The 20006-nt window shown below is 44.6% G+C and overlaps 1 protein-coding gene across 6 annotated transcripts in view; it reads right to left on the bottom strand.

The window, feature by feature from the left end:
• Positions 1-20006, bottom strand: part of LOC139273284 (CLIP-associating protein 2-like) — a 650606-nt gene that overhangs the window by 371047 nt on the left and 259553 nt on the right. For all 6 annotated transcript variants that reach the window (XM_070889996.1, XM_070889987.1, XM_070890014.1 and 3 more), the window contains exon 9: positions 3856-3926. In XM_070889996.1, the coding sequence (XP_070746097.1) occupies positions 3856-3926 (71 nt within the window). The remainder of the gene's footprint in view (positions 1-3855; positions 3927-20006) is intronic.

The raw sequence follows: 20006 nt of genomic DNA, 5'->3' as shown, positions 1-20006 counted from the left end.
AGGTAGGAATATTCAATATTTTGTATTTGCTTTGTTTATAATTTTTTATTCAGGATGGCTCTTTATTTGTATAAGTAAGACTGTTGAATGCTTGTAGAATTTAATTACTTCCCTTCCCCTCCCCACCCCTCGTTCCCTACGCCTGATTTGTAACCTCCGCCTGATTTCTAAAGTGTAGGCAAGGTTTTTCTGAGCACACAAAAATCTACACTTACTCCATTCTAAGTTAATTTGAAGTAAGTTTGCACTGTCTAAACTTTCCAACAGGTGTAAGTGGCTGGACACGCCCCCTTTTGAAAAAAAAAATCTGTTCCAAAATGAAACTGTTCGAACTGACCAGAACTGGAGCAAACTAAATGCCGAGAATTGCAACTTCTAAATTACTCCATTCTAAACCGGTTGCTCCAAAAAAATAGGAGCAACTCAGGCCGAAACTTAACCCAACATTTTTGTGGACATAACTAATGAATAAATTTAGGCCCTGTAAAAAAAAATTGACTTCTACAAAAACAAATACCGTATATACTCACGTATCCTGCGATCTCGCGTATCATGCGACCCCTAAATTTTCGTCCCCAAAACATGATTTTACCATATATCTCATGTATCATGCAAGTCACTTTTTTGAGATCGAATACAGACCTTAACATGAAACATCGAGTGGATTCTGCTCTCTCTCAGTGCTCTCTCTCCGTACTCTCTCCCCCCGACCTCCGCGACTCTCTCTCCCCCCCCCGACCTCCGCGACTCTCTCTCCTCCCCGACCTCCGCGACTCTCTCTCCCCCCCGACCTCCGCGACTCTCTCCCCCCCCCCGACCTCCGCGACTCTCTCCCCCCCCCGACCTCCGCAACTCTCTCTCCCCCCCGACCTCCGCGACTCTCTTCCCCCCCCGACCTCCGCGACTCTCTCTCCCCCCCGACCTCCGCGACTCTCTCTCCCCCCCCGACCTCCGCGACTCTCTCCCCCCCCGACCTCCGCGACTCTCTCGCCCCCCTCGACCTCCGCGACTCTCTCTCCCCCCCCGACCTCTGCGACTCTCTCTCCTCCCCCGACCTCCGCGACTCTCTCTCCCCCCCGACCTCCGCGACTCTCTCTCCCCCCCCGACCTCCGCGACTCTCTCTCCCCCCCCGACCTCTGCGACTCTCTCTCCCCCCCCGACCTCCGCGACTCTCTCTCCCCCCCCGACCTCTGCGACTCTCTCTCCCCCCCCGACTTCCGCGACTCTCTCTCCCCCCCCGACCTCCGCGACTCTCTCTCCCCCTGAAGAGAAGAATTTCAGCAGGAGTCAAATGGATTTTCTTTTGCATTGGGAGGATGTAGTTAGTGGTGTGCTGCAGGAACTTGGCTTGTTTTCCACATAAACTAATAATTTGGTCATGAGTATCGAGGAACTAATATCAACCAGGGATATTCGATTTACAACCATCATGGCGATTTAGAGGAGAAACCAAGAGAAATGTCTTTACATAGAGGATTGTTGGAGCATGCCGAGATTCAGCGTGGATACGGTCTGCTTAACAGCCTAACAGCCTAATCTTGGCCAGCACTTCACACCCGCAAATTTTGTATCTCGCGTATCATGCGACCCCCCAAATTTAGGTTACAATTTAGGTGTTCAAAAGTTGCATGATACGCGAGTATATACGGTACTTGGAAAATTTGTAGTCTTGCAACTACCGGCTATTTAAACATAATGAAAAGGTGACTGTACCATATGGACACCACCTGCAGTTGGTTTCAAAGATAGAGAACCTTACATGTACAACTCAACACTGTATTTAATAACATTGACAAAACAGTAAAAAAAAAACATTCAAATCTATTGAAAGTGGTCTTTCCTGGAATTAACAGCTCCCAGCAATAACTCAAAACACCATTCAAATACTGTAAAGAACCATCTTCAGCTTCTCACCACCAACAACTTCTTGGAAGGAGGCCAAGGTTCAAGTAGATTGTCAGAGCACAATCAGGGATAAAAAAGTCTTTCACTTCTTGCAACATCTCCCAAGACATCATACTGACACTTTCAAAAATTCACAGCACATGGCACCACAAAATATTTACACACAGCATAAACAGAATACCATGTTAGCTACTAAACATGGAATATATACCAGGGACCTGAATCTTTTACCCAATTATTTTAAGAATATTTGCTCTTCACTTTTCTCTAAGCTTCATTTTGTAGACATAAAGTACAACAATGCATCCCACATTAATAATTAGAACTATCAATTTAACTTTCACTGAGCATTTGCAATGAGCATTGTAACTTAAGATAAAATTTCATCTTGATAAATCATTGTACTAGACCTTAATCAGGCCACACTTCCAATACCGAGTCCAATTTTGGTTTCCTCACATGGTGATATGGAGGCTTTGGAGAGGGTCAGGGGAGGGCCACTAGACTAATTTCCAGTCAAAAGCATCTTAGTTATCAAGATAGGTTAAAAGAGTTGAGACTCTATACCTTAGAGATGTGCAGACTTAGGGGGGGATCTGATTGAGGTTTATAAAATAATGAAAGGAATAGATGGTGTTTCAGCTGACAGTTTATTTCAATTAAATAGGTTAGGCAGGACCAGAGGGCACAAATTTAAGGCTAGATCTAGGTCAGATGTCAGGAGGTGGCTCTTTTCCCAGAGAATAGTGGACCTCTGGAACAGGATGCCATCTTGTGTGGTGGACATGGATTCGCTGAATTCTGTCAAGCGAGAGCTGGATTTGTTTCTGGCTGGGACAGAGATCTTATAGAAGGTAGGTACTGCAGGGAATTTAGGGCAGAGTGATGATCTGGTCTAGTTTCAATCGCCTAGATGGGTAAGAGAGGAATTTCCCTGATTTTTTCCCCCAAAATTGGCCTGGGTTTTTAATCCAATTTTTTGCCTTTTTCTAGGAGATCACATCGTTTCGGGTGGGGTGGAGTGTATATGTTGTTATGGTATCGCAATTTTATGGGACAGGCTCAATGGATCAGATGGTCTTTACCATGTCCGTCATTGTTCGTATAAATTTATTTGCAAAAACAATCATTGCAAAAGATCTATGCATAGGAATAAAATTTAGGATACTACATAATACAAAGCATGGCTGCATAGAATCATAACTGCCTTAGCAGTTACCATCAGCAAGTACTTTCTGCTATATTAAAAACAAAGTATTTCCCTGCAGAGTTTCAAATGCATATGTTCAATATCTGAAAGCATATTTATTGTATTTCAGCAGATTAAGTTCTGTGACTATATTTACCAATTTAGATCACTTAACCAAAAAATAGTTTGGTAACCAGAATTTCCTATGAGCACACTGCCTTCAGTAAGCAACGACTGCAGCATTTTCTTACCACCCGTTAAAGTTTATGAGCAAACAATAAATATTGAAAGATAATTTTAAAACGAATTTCAACTTTTAGCAGCTGTGTCCCCCTCAGTAGAACATAACTGTATTCAGCAAAAAAGTGAGTTGCTTACTGAACAGTTTAAGATTATCAGATGTTACAGTATTTACCATTTAACTTGGCTACTTGATTTGATTGGCCAAAGCTTTGAAATTTCATTTAGAACAGGCAATTACTGTAATCAAGCTCTCTTGAACTCAACTGGGATAATAGAGAAAACAGGCTCCAATTTCTTTCGGTGATCAAACACAACAAATATACATTTACAATGAAAAGAAAATCCATGAAACAGTTCAATTCTAGTCAATTTTGACCTTGTAAAATATGCTGGCGTTGTGCACGCCTTCTGCACATACATACAGACCCTAAATTTTACAAACACAAAATCAGGTTACTTGGTATGATTAACATTTTCTAATTATTAGAAGTCCATCAATAACAATTCACACAGATACCTGTACAGTCGGCACATCATTAAAAGCCCTCGAGAAATCATCTTCATCCAGTGCTCCATCTTTTGATGCGCCTGAATCAGTAAAAGAAAATCTGCCATTATTTCATAACAATCAACCTCAAAGATTTATCAATATTTCTGAGATCAAGTAAAATCATTTCTAATCAATAAAATCATCAGCAAGGTAGACATATGGTCTAAATTCATACTTTTTCAATTAAAAATGCTTTCTATAATATAATATATATGACAAATAATTCATTGTTATATGTAATCCTCATGCAAATATGAATTCTGAAGTAAATCTTCACTATGAAATCAATTCTGAAAGCAATGCGAATTCTAATTTTAGGGTTTGTATTAGACATAATTGACCCAGAAATGACATACCTAGTTAAAATGAATGCTAATTTTTGCAATATTGCAATTGACAAATCCATCACTTTGTATAAACATAATAAAATCTAGATTGTCAGAGAAAATCATAGGTAGGTTATGTAGATTGCTTTTGTACCTCACTATATAGAGGAAGTGTGGATCAGCAAATTCAATTTAGCTCCATGACTTCAGTATTTCTGCTTCCTCGTCCATTTGCAAAATGGATTTAGTTTAGTGTAGTCCACAATCTGTATTTTAACTCTAAACACAATTTATGCAGACAGCAATTGCAACCTAATTGAGGTGCAGTGCAAGTTAAGTTACATAACATGGTATTAAATATATACATCTTCATTATATGTTGCAACTAGTTACAGGTGTGTTCCTAACTGCAGCAGAACTAACAGAAAACAGAGAGTCGGGATAAATGGTTCATTCTCTGGGTGGCAACCAGTAACTAGTGGGGTGCCACATGGATCAGTGCTGGGACCCCAACTATTTACAATCTATATTAACGAAGAAGGGACTGAGTGTAACGTAGCCAAGTTTGCTGACGATACAAAGATGGGAGGAAAAGCAATGTGTGAGGAGGACATAAAAAAGCTGCAAAAGGACATAGACAGGCTAAGTGAGTGGGCAAGAATTTGGCAGATGGAATATAATGTTGGAAAGTGTGAGGTCATGCATTTTGACAGAAAAAAATCGAAGAGCAAGTTATTATTTAAATGGAGAAAGATTGCTAAGTGCTGCAGCGGGACCTGGGGGTACTTGTGCATGAAACACAAAAGGATAGTATGCAGATACAGCAAGTGATCAGGAAGGCCAATGGAATCTTGGCCTTTATTGCAAAGGGGATGGAGTATAAAAGCAGGGAAGTCTTACTATAGCTATGCAGGGTATTGGTGAGGCCACACCTGGAATACTGTGTGCAGTTTTGGTTTCCGTATTTCCGAAAGGATATACTTGCTTTGGAGGCAGTTCAGAGAAGGTTCACTCGGTTGGTTCCGGAGATGAAGGGGTTGACTTATGAGGAAAGGTTGAGTAGGTTGGGCCTCTACTCATTGGAATTCAGAAGAATGTGAGGTGATCTTATCGAAACGTATAAGATTATGAGGGGGCTTGACAAGGTGGATGCAGAGAGGATGTTTCCACTGGTGGGGGAGACTGGAACTAGAGGGGCATGATTTTAGAATAAGGGGCCGCCCATTTAGAACTGAGACGAGAATAAATTTCTTCTCTGAGGGTTGTGAATCTGTGGAATTTGCTGTCTCAGAAAGCAGTGGAAGATGGGACGTTAAATAAATTTAAGACAGAAATAGACAGTTTCTTAAACGATAAGGGGATAAAAGGTTATGGGGAGCAGGCAGGGAAGTGGAACCGAGTCCATGATCAGATCATCCATGATCTTATTGAATGGCGTAGCAGGCTTACAGAGCCAAATGGCCTACTCTTGCTCCTATTTCTTATTTTCTTATGTTAGTAAGACTTTGCAGGGTAGACTGGGCTGGGTGTGGAGTTGTGTCCGAAGCCAGTGCCGAGGTCGATGCCGGGTGGTCCATCCGGTTTTATTTTAATTTTAAACTGAGATGAGGTGAAATTTCTTTTCTTAGTAAAGCTGTGGAATTCGCTGCCTCAGAGAGCTGTGGAAGCTTCTTAAACAATAAGGGGATAAAGGGTTATGGGGAGCGGGCAGGTAAATGGAGCTGAGTCCACGATCAGATCAGCAATGATCTTATTGAATGGCGGAGCAGGCTCGAGGGGCCGTAAGGCCTACTCCTGCTCCTATTTCTTATGTTCTTAATTAATAAAAATCTAAAATATAAAGGATTCGAAATTCGGTTCTCAGCGATAACGGTATTTTTTTGCCAAAATTACCATTATCGCTTCGCTATCAGGCCTGAAATTCAAGCTTGAATTTGCGCAGCGGTAAAAATCGGCGTTGCAGAAGGATTCGCAGCACAAACCGCGATCCTCGCCAACTTTAGTACGAGACTGATACTGCTGTGAATTGGGCCTTGGGAGGCTGGAAAAACACTGAAAAAAAATTGGAATAAACAATCCAAAAAATATTCACAAAATATTTACAAGATGCTTATCTATTGAATCACTGCAAAAGAATTAAAAAATAAAAACTTTAATTTGGCTTTCTGCAGGTCTTCATACTGCTGGAAGGTCTGCTATGATGTCACCGAATTTTCCGCCAACCGGGTTTTCGCAAAAAAAGGTGAAATAGCACCAAAAACCTGGTCGCAAAATCGCCGAATTTCCAGTCCAAAGGCTTTCTCTAAGTGTTCACAATACAGATCAAGGTAATTGGCAAACGAACCAGAGACGACATGAGGAAAAACTTTTTTTTTTCCGAATGTGTGGTTAGGATTTGGAATGCACCACCTGGTAGGATAGTGGAAACAGATTCAATAGTAGCTTTCAAAAGGGAATTGGATAAATACTTGAAGGAGAAAAAACTGCAGAGTTATGGGGAAAGAACCAGGGAGTGGGTCTAACTGGATTGCTCTTCGAAAGAGCCAGCACAGACTCGATAGGCCGAATGGCCTCCTCCTTTGCAGTACTATTCTGTGATTCTATGTGAAATACTTATTTCAGTGACACAGGGATTTCTTAAAATACATAAGTCCCCTTTATGTTACTCAAAGTACACGAGCGTCAAGGAGGCCTTAACGATATGCAACAGTGATTCAGTGTTGCTAACTGATAAGCATTTGGGAGGCAGCAAAGGGAGACAGACATTATTGAGAGGAGAATGCAGAAGCAGTTAGTTTGAGACAAGAATTTGATCACACTTTAAATGACTTAAAAACTTGGCTAGATTTATTGAAACCAGTTTATACTGATGCTAGTTATAGCTGTAAATGCACCCTTACAGGGTTGGAGGTCTGAACACTCCACATTCCATTATAATCAGAAGTGCTCTACAGGTACATAGGGTATATACCTGTGCACGAAAGCCAGATGATAACTACTGCTGGGAATGCTGGGCACACAATAATAAGTAAAGTCATCCATAAGTGAAAACTCCCAATCATCCTTATTTCCACAGTAATGACCAACAGGATATAATATTTCAAAAAGCAAAATACTATTGAAGCTGGAAATCTTAAATAAAAACAGCAAATGCTGTAAACACTCAGCAGGTCAGACAGCATCTGTGGAGAGTTTCTACGATAGGTCATCAACCTGAAAATTTAACCGTATGTTTCTCTCCCCGCAGATGCTGCTTGACCTGCTGAAGGTACAGTATCTGTTTGACTTGAGCCTCATGGCCTACACTTGGGACAGCACAACGATAGTATGAAAAAGAATGCATTTTGTTGCCAGTTTCCTCATCTTTCATCAAAATAACATTTTAGTTTATGCACTTCATTGAGCACATTAAGCACTTGCTTTGCAAACTAAATTAGATTCTACATATTTACAAATAAGATTAGCTGTAGCACAATAAAAAAGATGGGGACATGAACAAACATGGGTCAGATTTAAGGTCATTGGGCCAGATTTTCGGCTTTCGGGGTTTTTGGCGAAAACGGTAGCGATACATGAAACTTACCATTTTTGCTGCGCTACCGTTTTTAGGCTGAACTTTTGGCCTTTACCAGTAAGGGAGGTGTTGCACAAGCATTAGCGGTGCAAAATGCGAGTTTCGGCAACTTTAGTCCGGGGCTGGGAGCGCTGCGAGAGGGACCTTGGGAGGGGGAAAAAAAAGAAAATTCCAAAAACATTTACACAACCCTTAACTATCTAATCTCTGCAAAAAAATTAATAAAAGCTTTAACTTACCTTTTTTACAGGTTTTCGTACTTACTACTGCTGGCAGGGCTGCACCGACAGGTTTGACCTGTCGTTATTCTGGGCGCAACGTGCGGGTCGGGATCAGTGCCGAAACTCGGATGTAAATGCGATCTGAGCCGTTGCATGTCGGCGCTCCTCTCCCCAGAGGTACTTGAAAGCGCCGCCGCAAACAGGTACCCAAGGATCCCGCCAGGGCTTTGTGACCGGGTTTTCGTCGCGGAGGGTCAAATTGCGGTGAAAACCCGGTCGCAACCCTCGCGAAAATCCGGCCCCTTATCTGTGCTGAAGTTATCTTGTGGTTTAGATATGCATACACATCTCCAGATGTGAGGGCATAGAATCATACTGTCAACTTTCCATTGCCTGAAATCATCTGTCACAAACAGGTGTACTATCCAATACTGCACAAATGCAAAAGGTACAACAGTGAAAAAGAGAGTAAGACCATGAGGATTATTTCCCTTACACATATAAACAATTTTTCCCAAAATTTGAAAGGAAAGAACTCCCATTTATATAGTTTCTTTCATGACCTGAAGATGTTCCAAAACACTTGACAGCTCACCAAGTACTTTTGAAGTCTAATCACTGTTGTAATGTAGGGAACTGTGGCAGCAATTTACACAGCAAGGTTCCACAAACATGAGACATGACCAGAAATTATGTTTTAGTGATGTTGGTGGTGGGATAAATATTGGCCAGGACACCGGGCGAACACCTCTGCTCCTCTTCAAATGGTGTCATAGGATCTTTTACATTCACCCTCAGAGGGCAGTCAGGGCCTCAGTTTAATGTCTCTTCCAAAAGGTGGCACCTCCAATAGTGTAGCACTCCCTCAGTACTACACTGAAAAGTCAGCCCGGATTATGTGATAAAGTCTCTCAAGGGGGCATTTAATCCAGGACATTCTGACAGAGGAGAATGCTACCACTGAGCCAAGGCCTACACCTTGGAGAGTATTTTACATGAAACAACCGATTATTTTGTTAGAAAATCAACAATTTGCACAATATTTGAAATTGCATATTCATACCGGAGTTTGTCCATCAACAAAGAACAAACGTTGCGTTCATTAAACATGATTAGGACTAATCAGAACAAGATGTTGACCACTCTTAATTTATAGCATAATGAGCATCTTATACTTTCACATGCATAGCAGTCTATGATCAGATCAGCCATGATCTTATTAAATGGCGGAGCAGGCTGGAGGGGCCACGTGGCCGATTCCTGCCCTGTTTTTTATGTTCTTGTGTTCAACTGGTAATTCACAGATATGCCCATCAGCATAGTGTTGTATCATAAGAAAATCTTCCAAGATTATTAATCTAAATGGATATTTGTATGATAGTTTTACACAGCAAATACTTTTCTTCCTCATCACTACTGTTCAACTTGGGTGGTGATTGTGGAGAATTACACTTCATGGATATATTTATGTCTTAAGAATCATGTTTTGACTTCAAATCAAACTGGTTGTATAAGCCTTTGAGATATGAAAAACAAGAAACTAAATTTATCCGACAAGAGCAGATTCTCTCAATATACTAATAATAATTGATAGTTTGATATTCATGAATGTCAAGAAAGAGCAGACTAGGTTTATGTTTGCTATACATTTAAGGTTGAAATGGAAAAACAGTATTCTACAGAATCAATGTTACTTCATACACACATGTAAAAGTTGCAATTAAGTATACAAGACTATGGGCCCAAGTTTCCACAAGAAAAAAAACGGGCGCCCCTCCGAGCTGGGCGCCCGTTTTTCACGCCTAAAAAAATCCTCGGTATTCTCCACCTACCTGGAGGTCCTCTGGCCCTCGGCGCAGCCAGCACGAGCTGTGGGGGGGGGCAGAGCCAGGTCCCTGCGCTGAAAACAGTGCCGGGACCTCTGTACATGCGCGCTCCAGTGGGCACGCAAGTGCAGCAGCTCCAGGCACCGAACTGTGTGGGAGGGGCCCGAAGCACGCAGCCCCTAGCCCTGGCCGAATGGCCTCACTGGGGCTGCGTGAATAAGGCTCCTCCCACGGCCAGCTCCTGCTTCTCCCCGCCCCCGACCAGACCCGACACCCGCTCCCCCGCTGCCTCCGGACCAGACCCGACACCCGCTCCCCCGCTGCCTCCGGACCAGACCCGACACCCGCTACCCCCCCTGCCTCCGGACCAGACCCGACACCCGCTACCCCCCCTGCCTCCGGACCAGACCCGACACCCGCTACCCCCCCTGCCTCCGGACCAGACCCGACACCCGCTCCCCCCGCCCTGCCTCCGGACCAGACCCGACACCCACCCCCCCCGCCGACCAGACCAGAGACCCGCTCCCCCACGCCGCCCCGCCCCGAGACCCGCTCCCCCCCTCCCCCCGAGACCCGACACCCGCTCCCCCCCGACTGGACCCGACTCCCGCTCCCGGACTGGATCCGATCTGACCTCTCCCCCCTCTCTCCCTCCCCCCCCACTCTCTCCCTCTCCCTCCCCCTCTCTCTCTCTCTCCATCACTACCCCTCTCTCTCTCTCTCTCTCCCTCCCTCCCCCTCTCTCTCTCTCTCCCTCCCTCCCCCTCTCCCTCTCTCTCCCTCCCTCCCCCTCTCTCCCTCCCTCTCCCTCCCTCCCCCTCTCTCCCTCCCTCTCCCTCCCTCCCCCTCTCTCTCTCTCTCTCTCTCCCTCCCTCCCCCTCTCTCTCTCTCTCTCTCCCTCCCTCCCCCTCTCCCTCTCTCTCCCTCCCTCCCCCTCTCTCCCTCCCTCTCCCTCCCTCTCCCTCCCTCCCCCTCTCTCCCTCCCTCCCCCTCTCTCCCTCCCTCCCCCTCTCTCTCTCTCTCTCTCTCTCCCTCCCTCCCCCTCTCTCTCTCTCTCTCCCCCTCCCGCTCAGCGGCACGAACGGCTGCAGAATTCTCCCTGGCTGAAGCACTTTCACACAGGTAGGAAGATGGTTTATTTAATCTTTTCTTGGCTTATAAATGTTTATTCAGGTTGGATTTATTTGTATAATATTTGTAGAAGTATAAATAAGGATTTACTGTAGAACTTAATGAGTTCCCTTCCCCCCCCCCCTCGTTCTGGGCGCCTAATTTGTAACCTGCGCCTGATTTTTTTTAATGTGTAGAACAGGTTTTTTCAGTTCGACAAAAATCTTCACTGCCTCCATTCTACTTTAGTTTGGAGTACGTTTTCACTGTGGAAACTTTCAAATCAGGCGTCAGTGACCGGACACGCCCCCTTTTGAAGAAAAAATTCTGTTCCAAAGTGGAACTGTTCTACCTGACTAGAACTGCAGAAAAAAAAATGTGGAGAATTGCGATTTCTAAGATAGTCCGTTCTCCACCAGTTGCTCCTAAAAATCAGGCGCAAATCATGTGGAAACTTGGGCCCTATGTAAAAACAGCATTGAAAGATCATACTGGAATGATTTTAATCTAGCATATTAGGAATAGAAGATGGGGGACTGAACATAATTTGAGCCAATTAATCTCCTGAAAGAACCAAGAGATGCTTTTATTTGCTAAAATTATGTGCAAATCAAATAAGTTTATAAAATATACTCTCTCAGAAATAACTACTGGTTTACGAATTACTATTTGCTTTTTGGTACTTATATTGGGCTCAATTTTCCCCAAGCCCGTTTTCTCGCGTACTTACCCGAGTTGCGCGCTTCATTACGTCAGGAGATGCTCCAGAAAAAAATCTTCCTACTTTCGCCACTGTTTGGCCTCTACTCTGCAGCGTGGCCAGTCGCCTCGGGGGGTGGAGCCTGCGTTCTGCGCTGGAAAAATGTGCCGGGACGTCTGCGCATGCGCGGTGGAAAAAAATGATATTCCTGACGTCTCTGAAATGACCACGCATGCACAATAGAGCACTGATTTGGCAATCGGCCATTAACCCCACACCAGAGTACTGGAAGGGCTTAAATCCACAAGAGGAAAGTATTTACTTATTTAATAATTGATATTTGTTCTTGCATTGAGTACCCTCTGCACCCCCCTACCCCTAGTCTCTCCGTTGACTTGCCGCCCCTGTGGCCCCCGATGTCGGCCAGTTCACTCGCTCCTGTTCCTACCCCAGGCCGAGTGGCCTCCCGGAGTGTTCTCCCGCCCCTTGCCCAGGCCGAGTGGCCTCCCAGAGCGTTCTCCCACAGCTAGCCCAGTCCCAGATTTATTTAACATTGCTAAGGCTTGTTTGGTTTATATAATAAGTGTTGGTTTAGTTTGTAGAGTGCTGCATAGTTTCAGAGTTCCTTTTTTTTCCAACTGGGCCCAGATGTCTCGTTTGAACTGGAATCCCGACCTTTTGAGGGGTCTCTTGTTAAGCTGCATATGTTTTTCCCTACACGTTTTGCTTGATGCGTAATCCCATTGTTTCCCTTTATGTGGTGGACTGTTCAATCTTGTTATTTTTGTAGTTATGTTGTAGCCTTCTGTCTTCAGCCTCCCGGTCTGCTGTCTGGTGCCTAGCCCTGGCCAAAGGGCTTGCCGGTGCGTTCTCCCACCCTTAGCCCAGGCCGAGTGGTCTCCTCCCTCCCGGTCAAAGACTTCCCCCCCCCCGCCACCCCCCTCTTCCTCCCCCTCCCCCTCTCTCTTACCTTTCCTGCTGCTGCTGTCCGGGCATCTGCTGTCCGGGCACCTGCGCCGGTTTCTTTAACTGTCCGCAAGGGTTTTCTCGAGTGGCCACATACGCTGGCCTAAGTAGAACTGGAGTAACTATTAGCTTCCCAAAGTTGCCTAAAGGGCCAGAATTGGCATAGGTGGCTGGTAACGCCCCCTTTTGAGCAAAAGAAAAACATACCTAAAAAAAACGTAACTAAGTCAGTTACGCTGGTGCAAATTGATTGGGGAAACTGGGGATTAGGCCAGAAAAAGCAGCCTACTCCAAAAAAAAGGAGAAAATACTGGGGAAAATTGAGCCCAAAGGAACCAGAAAAATATGCTTAACCCTTTTCCAGTTACTATGCAAAAATATTTCAAGACAACACCTCCCAAACCAACAACCTCTACCACCCAGAACAGTGGTTGGCAAAATACAGCCCATTAATTGATTTATTCCGGCCCGCACAGTGGTTCTGAATGGAATGCCTAAATCTCAAGATAAAATGCGGCAATTTGCATGTGCACGGAAAATGTACGCGATTTGCAGATGCGTGAATTGCATATATTTTCCGTGCTTCCGAAAATCAGGGCCGGAGCTCCGAGATTTAGGCAAGTTGTCGTTTCGGACAGGTGTGGCAAGAACCAGTGAAGTAACTGGATGATGGTGAAGTGTTTCATGACGTACTTCGCAGGAAATTTGAACCCCACATAAAGTGTGTCCTATTATTATTCAGGAGCTGAGTCAAGAGCCTCATCTCTACAAAATAGTCTGATTCAAGCAGTTCTGAGAGTCTAGGTGTCAGCTTGAATTATTTCAGACAGACAACCCAAAATACAAGCCAAAAAAGTGGATCATAGAAACATAGAAAATAGGTGCAGGAGTAGGCCATTCGGCCCTTCGAGCCTGCACCATCATTCAATAAGATCGTAGCTGATTATTTCCTCAGTACCCCTTTCCTGCTTTCTCTCCATACCCCTTGATCCCCTTAACCGAAGGGCCATATCTAACTCCCTCTTGAATATATCCAATGAACTGGCATCAACAACTCGGCAGGGAATTCCACAGGTTTACAACTCTGAGTGAAGAAGTTTCTTCTCATCTCAGTCCTAAATGGCCTACCCCTTATCCCAAGACTATGTCCCCTGGTTCTGGACTTCCCCAACATCGGGAACATTCTTCCCATAGCTAACCTGTCCAGTCCCGTCAGAATCTTATACGTTTCTATGAGATCCCCTCTCATCCTTCTAAACTCCAGTGAATAAAGGCCCAGTTGATCCAGTCTCTCCTCAAATGACAGTCCAGCCATCCCTGGAATTAGTCTGGTGAACCTTTGCTGCACTCCCTCAAAAGCAAGAACGTCCTTCCTCAGATTAGGAGACCAAAACTGAACACAATATTCCAGGTAAGGCCTCAGGAAGGCCCTGTACAACTGCAGTAAGACCTCCCTGCTCCGAGACTCAAATCACCTAGCTATGAAGACCAACATACCATTTGCCTTCTTCACCGCCTGTTGTACCTGCATGCCAACCTTCAATGACTGATGAACCATGACACCCAGGTCTCGTTGCACCTCCCCTTTTCCTAATCTGCCGCCATTCAGATAATATTCTGCCTTCGTGTTTTTGCCACCAAAGTGGATAACCTCACATTTATCCACATTATACTGCATCTGCCATGCATTTGCCCACTCACCGAACCTGTTTAAGTTACCCTGCAGCCTCTTAGCATCCTCCTCACAGCTCACACCGCCACCCAGTTTAGTGTCATCTGCAAACTTGGAGATATTACACTCAATTCCTTCATCCAAGTCGTTAATGTATATTGTAAAGAGCTGGGGTCCCAGCACTGAGCCCTGCAGCACTCCACTAGTCACTGTGGCCATTCTGAAAAGGACCCGTTTATCCCGAATCTCTGCTTCCTGTCTGCCAACCAGTTCTCTATCCACGTCAGTACATTACCCCCAATCCCATGCGCTTTAACTTTACACGCCAATCTCTTGTGCGAGACCTTGTCAAAAGCCTTTTGAAAGTCCAAATACACCACATCCACTGGTTCTCCCTTGTCCACTCTGCTAGTTACATCCTCAAAAAATTCCAGAAGATTCGTCAAGCATGATTTCCCTTTCATAAATCCATGCTGGCTTGGACTGATCCTGTCACTGCTTTCCAAATGCACTGCTATTTCATCCTTAATGATTGATTCCAACATTTTCCCCACTACTGATGTCAGGCTAACTGGTCTATAATTACCCGTTTTCTCTCTCCCTCCTTTTTTAAAAAAGTGGTGTTACATTAGCTACCCTCCAGTCCATAGGAACTGATCCAGAGTCGATAGACTGTTGGAAAATGATCACCAATGCATCCATTATTTCTAGGGACACTTCCTTAAGTACTCTGGGATGCAGACGATCATGCCCTGGGGATTTATCAGCCTTCAATCCCATCAATTTCCCTAACACAATTTTCCACCTAATAAGGATATTCTTCAGTCCCTCATTCTTACTAGACCCACTGTCCCCTAGTACATTCGGAAGGTTATTCGTGTCTTCCTTCGTGAAGACAGAACCGAAGTATTTGTTTAATTGGTCTGCAATTTCTTCGTTCCCCATTATAAATTCACCTGAATCCGACTGCAAGGGACCTACATTTATCTTCACTAAACTTTTTCTCTTCACATATTTATAGAAGCTTATGCAGTCAGTTTTTATGTTCCCTGCAAGCTTCCTCTCGTACTCTATTTTCCCCCTCTTAGTTAAACCCATAGTCCTCCTCTGTTGAATTCTAAATTTCTCCTAGATTTGTTACTTTTTCTAGCCAATTTATATGCCTCTTCCTTGGTTTTAACACTAACCTTAATTTCCCTTGTTAGCCACGGTTGAGCCACCTTCCCTGTTTTATTTTTACTCCAGACAGAGATGTACAATTGCTGAAGTTCATCCATGTGATCTTTAAATGTTTGCCATTGCTTATCCACTGTCAACCCTTTAAGTATCATTTGCCTGTCTAATCTAGCCAATTCATGTTTCATACCATCGAAGTTACCTTTCCTTAAGTTCAGGACCCTAGTCTCTGAATTAACTGTGTCACTCTCCATCTTAATAAAGAATTCTACCATATTATGGTCACTCTTCCCCAAGGGGCTTCGCACAACAAGATTGCTAATTAGGTCCTTCTCATTACACATTACCCAGTCTAGGATGGCCAACTCTCGTTGGTTCCTCGACTTATTGGTCGAGAAAACCATCCCTAATACACTCCAGGAAATCCTCCACCGCATTACTACCAGTTTGGTTAGCCCAATCTATATGTAGATTAAAGTCGCCCATGATAACTGCTGTACCGTTATTGCACACATCCCTAATTTCTTGTTTGATGCTGTCCCCAACCTCACTACTACTGTTTGGTGGTCTGTACACAACTCCCACTAGCGTTTTCTGCCCTTTGGTATTCCGCAGCTCTAACCATACCGATTCCACATCATCCAGGCTAATGTCCCTCTTTACTATTGCATTAATTTCCTCTTTAACCATCAATGCCACCCCGCCTCCTTTTCCTGGATATTGAGTTCCCAGCCTTGATCACCCTGGAGCCATGTCTCCATGATGCCAATTACATCATATCCGTTAACTGCTGTCTGCGCAGTTAATTCGTCCACCTTATTACGAATACTCCTCGCATTGAGGCACAGAGCCTTCAGGCTTGTCTTTTTAACACACTTTGCCCCTTTAGAATTTTGCTGTAATGTGGCCCTTTTTGTTTTTTGCCTTGGGTTTCTCTGTCCTCCACTTTTACTATTCTCCTTTCTATCTTTTGCTTCTGCCTCCATTTTATTTCCCTCTGTCTCCCTGCGTAGGTTCCCATCCCCCTGCCATGTTAGTTTAACTCCTCCCCAACAGCACAAGCAAACGCTCCCCCCAGGACATTGGATCCGGTCCTGCCAGGTGCAGACCGTCCGGTTTGTACTGGTCCCACCTCCCCTAGAACCGGTTCCAATGTTCCAGGAATTTGAATCCCTCCCTTTTGCACCACTCCTCAAGCCACGTATTCAACTGAGCTATCCTGCGATTACTACTCTGACTAGCACGTGGCATTGGTAGATATCCTGAGATTACTACTTTTGAGGTCCTACTTTTTCATTTAGCTCCTAGCTCCCTAAATTCGTCTCGTAGGACCTCATTCTGTTTTTTACCTATATCGTTGGTACCTATGTGCACCATGACAACTGGCTGTTCACCCTCCCCTTTCAGAATGTCCTGCACCCGCTCCGAGACATCCTTGACCCTTGCACCAGGGAGGCAATATACCATCCTGGAGTCTCGGTTGCTGCCGCAGAAACGCCTATCTATTCCCCTTACAATCGAATCCCCTATCACTAGAGCTCTCCCACTCTTTTTCCAGCCCCCCCAAGCAGCAGAGCCACCCACGGTGAAATGAACTTGGCTGCTGCTGCCCTTCCCTGATGAGTCATCCCCCTCAACAGTACCCAAAGCGGTGTATCTGTTTTGCAGGGGGATGACCGCAGGGGACCCTTGCACTACCTTCCTTCCACAGCTCTTCTTGTTGGTCAACCACTTATTATTTGGCTGTGTACGCTTTACCTGCGGTGAGACCAACTTGCTAAATGTGCTATTCACATCATTCTCAGCATCGTGCATGCTCCAGAGTGAATCCACCCATAGATCCAGTGCCGCAATGCGGTCCGTCAGGAGCTGGAGGTGGATACACTTCCCGCACACATAGTCATCAGGGACACCGGAAGCGTCCCTGACTTCCCACATAGTACAGGAGGAGCATAACACGTGTCCGAGCTCTCCTGCCATGTCTTAACCCTTAGATTAACTTAAATTGGTAACAACAATGCTAAAGGTTACTTACTGATATAGAAAAGAAAAAGAAAAACTACTTACCAATCACTTACCCCCTTGGCTGTGACGTCACCTTTCGATTTCTTTCTACTTCTTTTTGCCTCCCTGCTGCAGCTGCACTGACTGGCCTCTCTGACGCGTTGGGCCTTTTGTAGGCCTCCGACGTCACCGGACTCCCTGCTGCTCGCACTCCCGCCTTTCCGACGCGTTGGGCCTCTTGTAGACCTCCGACGTCCCCGGATTCCCTGCTGCTCGCACTCCCACCTCTCCGACGCGTTGGGCCTTTTGTAGTGGGAGAGTACATTGGTATAATGGATTCTTATCACACCACAGAATATGCAGAATTACAATAAGAATATGGTCCTACCAATTTTGTCGATGGGAGAAGGGAAAGGAAAGAAATACAATAATGGATGCCCATATGCATTGTACTGTGGACCTGAATATTCAAGACACCTGGCTTAAATTATGGTAGGATCATATGGATACTGGATATCTGTCAGACTGCCTGGGATTACATGTAGTAGTTGGTACAAGCAGTAGTTGGGTTATCAATGCATCCAGCTGAAGCTACAACAAACTCGTATCTAACGTAGCAAAACAACCCACGGCATGTGTGAACAACAAAAGCATCTCTCTGGGTACAGTATTTATGCGTGATTTGGGCCTCACTAGGGTTCGTATAGTTTTGGGTAAACCTGTATCATGTTCGTTAGCACGTTAATAACTGTTGTTATTTGTTAGCAAGTATGGAAACAACATGAAGGGTTCTTTATATAATAAATGCCACGACAAATTTTAATGGTAGTTGTTGCTAACACAATTCATTTTATGTGTGCGGCTCTCAACAGCTCACCAAATTTGTCAAGTGGCTCTATAGCCCAAATAATTGCCCACTTCTGATCGAGAAGGACAAGGACAACAGGCGCAAGGGAACACCACCACCTCCAAGTTCATCTCCAAGTCACACTTGGAAATATATTGCCGTTCCTTGATCATCGCTGGGCCAAAATCCTGGAACTCCACGTCTAACAGCACGATGTGAATAACCACAACAGACTGCAGCGGTTTAAGGCAGCTCGCCACCACCTTCTCAAGGGTAATTAGGGATGGGCAATAAATTCTAGCTTTGCCAGTAACGCCCACATCACAGGAAAATAATTTAAGCCAGGTGTCTTGAATATTCAGGTCCACAGTACAATGCATATGGGCATCCATTATTATATTTCTTTCCTTTCCCTTCTCCCATCGACAAAATTGGTAGGACCATATTCTTATTGTAATTCTGCATATTCTGTGGTGTGATAGGAATCCATTATACCAATGTACTCTCCCACTGCTTGTAAAAATTGTAGCATTCAGCCAATCAATTTTGAAATCTCAGAACACCAACTAGAGATACAGCTTAGAAAGAACTGGCAGGTTATATATAAAAAGAGAGATAGAAGTCATCCAGGGAACTGTAGACCAATTAGCTTAATGTCGTTGGTAGGAAAGATAATACAATCCTTAATCTAAGATGTAACAGAAAAACATCTAGAAACTGAAACTATAATAAAGATTAGTGAGCACGGATTCCAAAAGGGAACATCATGCTTGACCAACCTTACTGAATTTTTTGAAGTAACAAAAAGGGTAGATAAGTGTAGTGCAGTAGCCATAATTGTTGGAACATGGGACATGTTGGAATATGGAGAAGGAAGAGGAAGAGAGGTTGATGGGAAATGAAGGCTAGCTTAGCATTAGCTTATGAAGCAAATGAACTAGCTTAGTGTTTAGATTAGTATTTCTGAACAGCTAAAATTGTCATTAGTTTCAAGGGGCCCAAATTTCCCCAACCCCTTTTTTTTGCGCACTTTCCCCGAGATGCGGCGACTTTGTGCGCTGAAAAACATACTCACGATTCTGGCTGCTCTGTTGTGTGTCCCGGGTCCTAGCACAGCGCTCCTTGTGGAATGGAGTGTGGAGCTACAGCCCTATGCCGAAAACAGTGCCAGCAGCTGCACGCATGTGCAGTAGCTCCGTCCCATGATTACAATGATGATGCCTGCAGAACACGTCCATCCCCTATCCCAGGCCGAATGGCCTGCCGCACAGGCCGGCCGCTGAGGGATGCAAAAAACAGGTTGGTGCGACTGAGTTTTGATCGGGGCGAGAGAGAGTGTGGGGGGAAGGGGAGGGGAGAGGTTGGTCGTCTTTGGCTGCAGTCTAGTGGTTTGGACCGAGGGTAGCTTGTCATGTAGCGACATCACTTGCCATGCTGGGCTGGCTTTGTGTTCGTTTGGTTGGTTGGGTGGTGGTCTTCTCATGTTAAAGAAGCACATATACAGTGATAGCCTTGTGCTTAACCTACATCCCATCCTGTGTATCAATAAATAACCAGCAACATGAAGTTAGGTTGTATTACAAATAATTTGTGTGTGAAGCTCTTTGAAGATGTCAGTGGGCAAAAAGGGAAAAAGGGAAAATGGGCAAAAAGGGAAAAAATTCCCGCCCGAAAAGGTTTGAAAGTCGGTGGGGCG

The sequence above is a fragment of the Pristiophorus japonicus genome, chromosome 1, assembly GCF_044704955.1.
Source record: "Pristiophorus japonicus isolate sPriJap1 chromosome 1, sPriJap1.hap1, whole genome shotgun sequence".
In the NCBI taxonomy this organism is placed as follows: Eukaryota; Metazoa; Chordata; class Chondrichthyes; family Pristiophoridae; genus Pristiophorus; species Pristiophorus japonicus.
The sequence above is the reverse complement of the archived record's forward strand: the minus strand, read 5'-3'. Positions and strand labels throughout refer to the sequence as shown.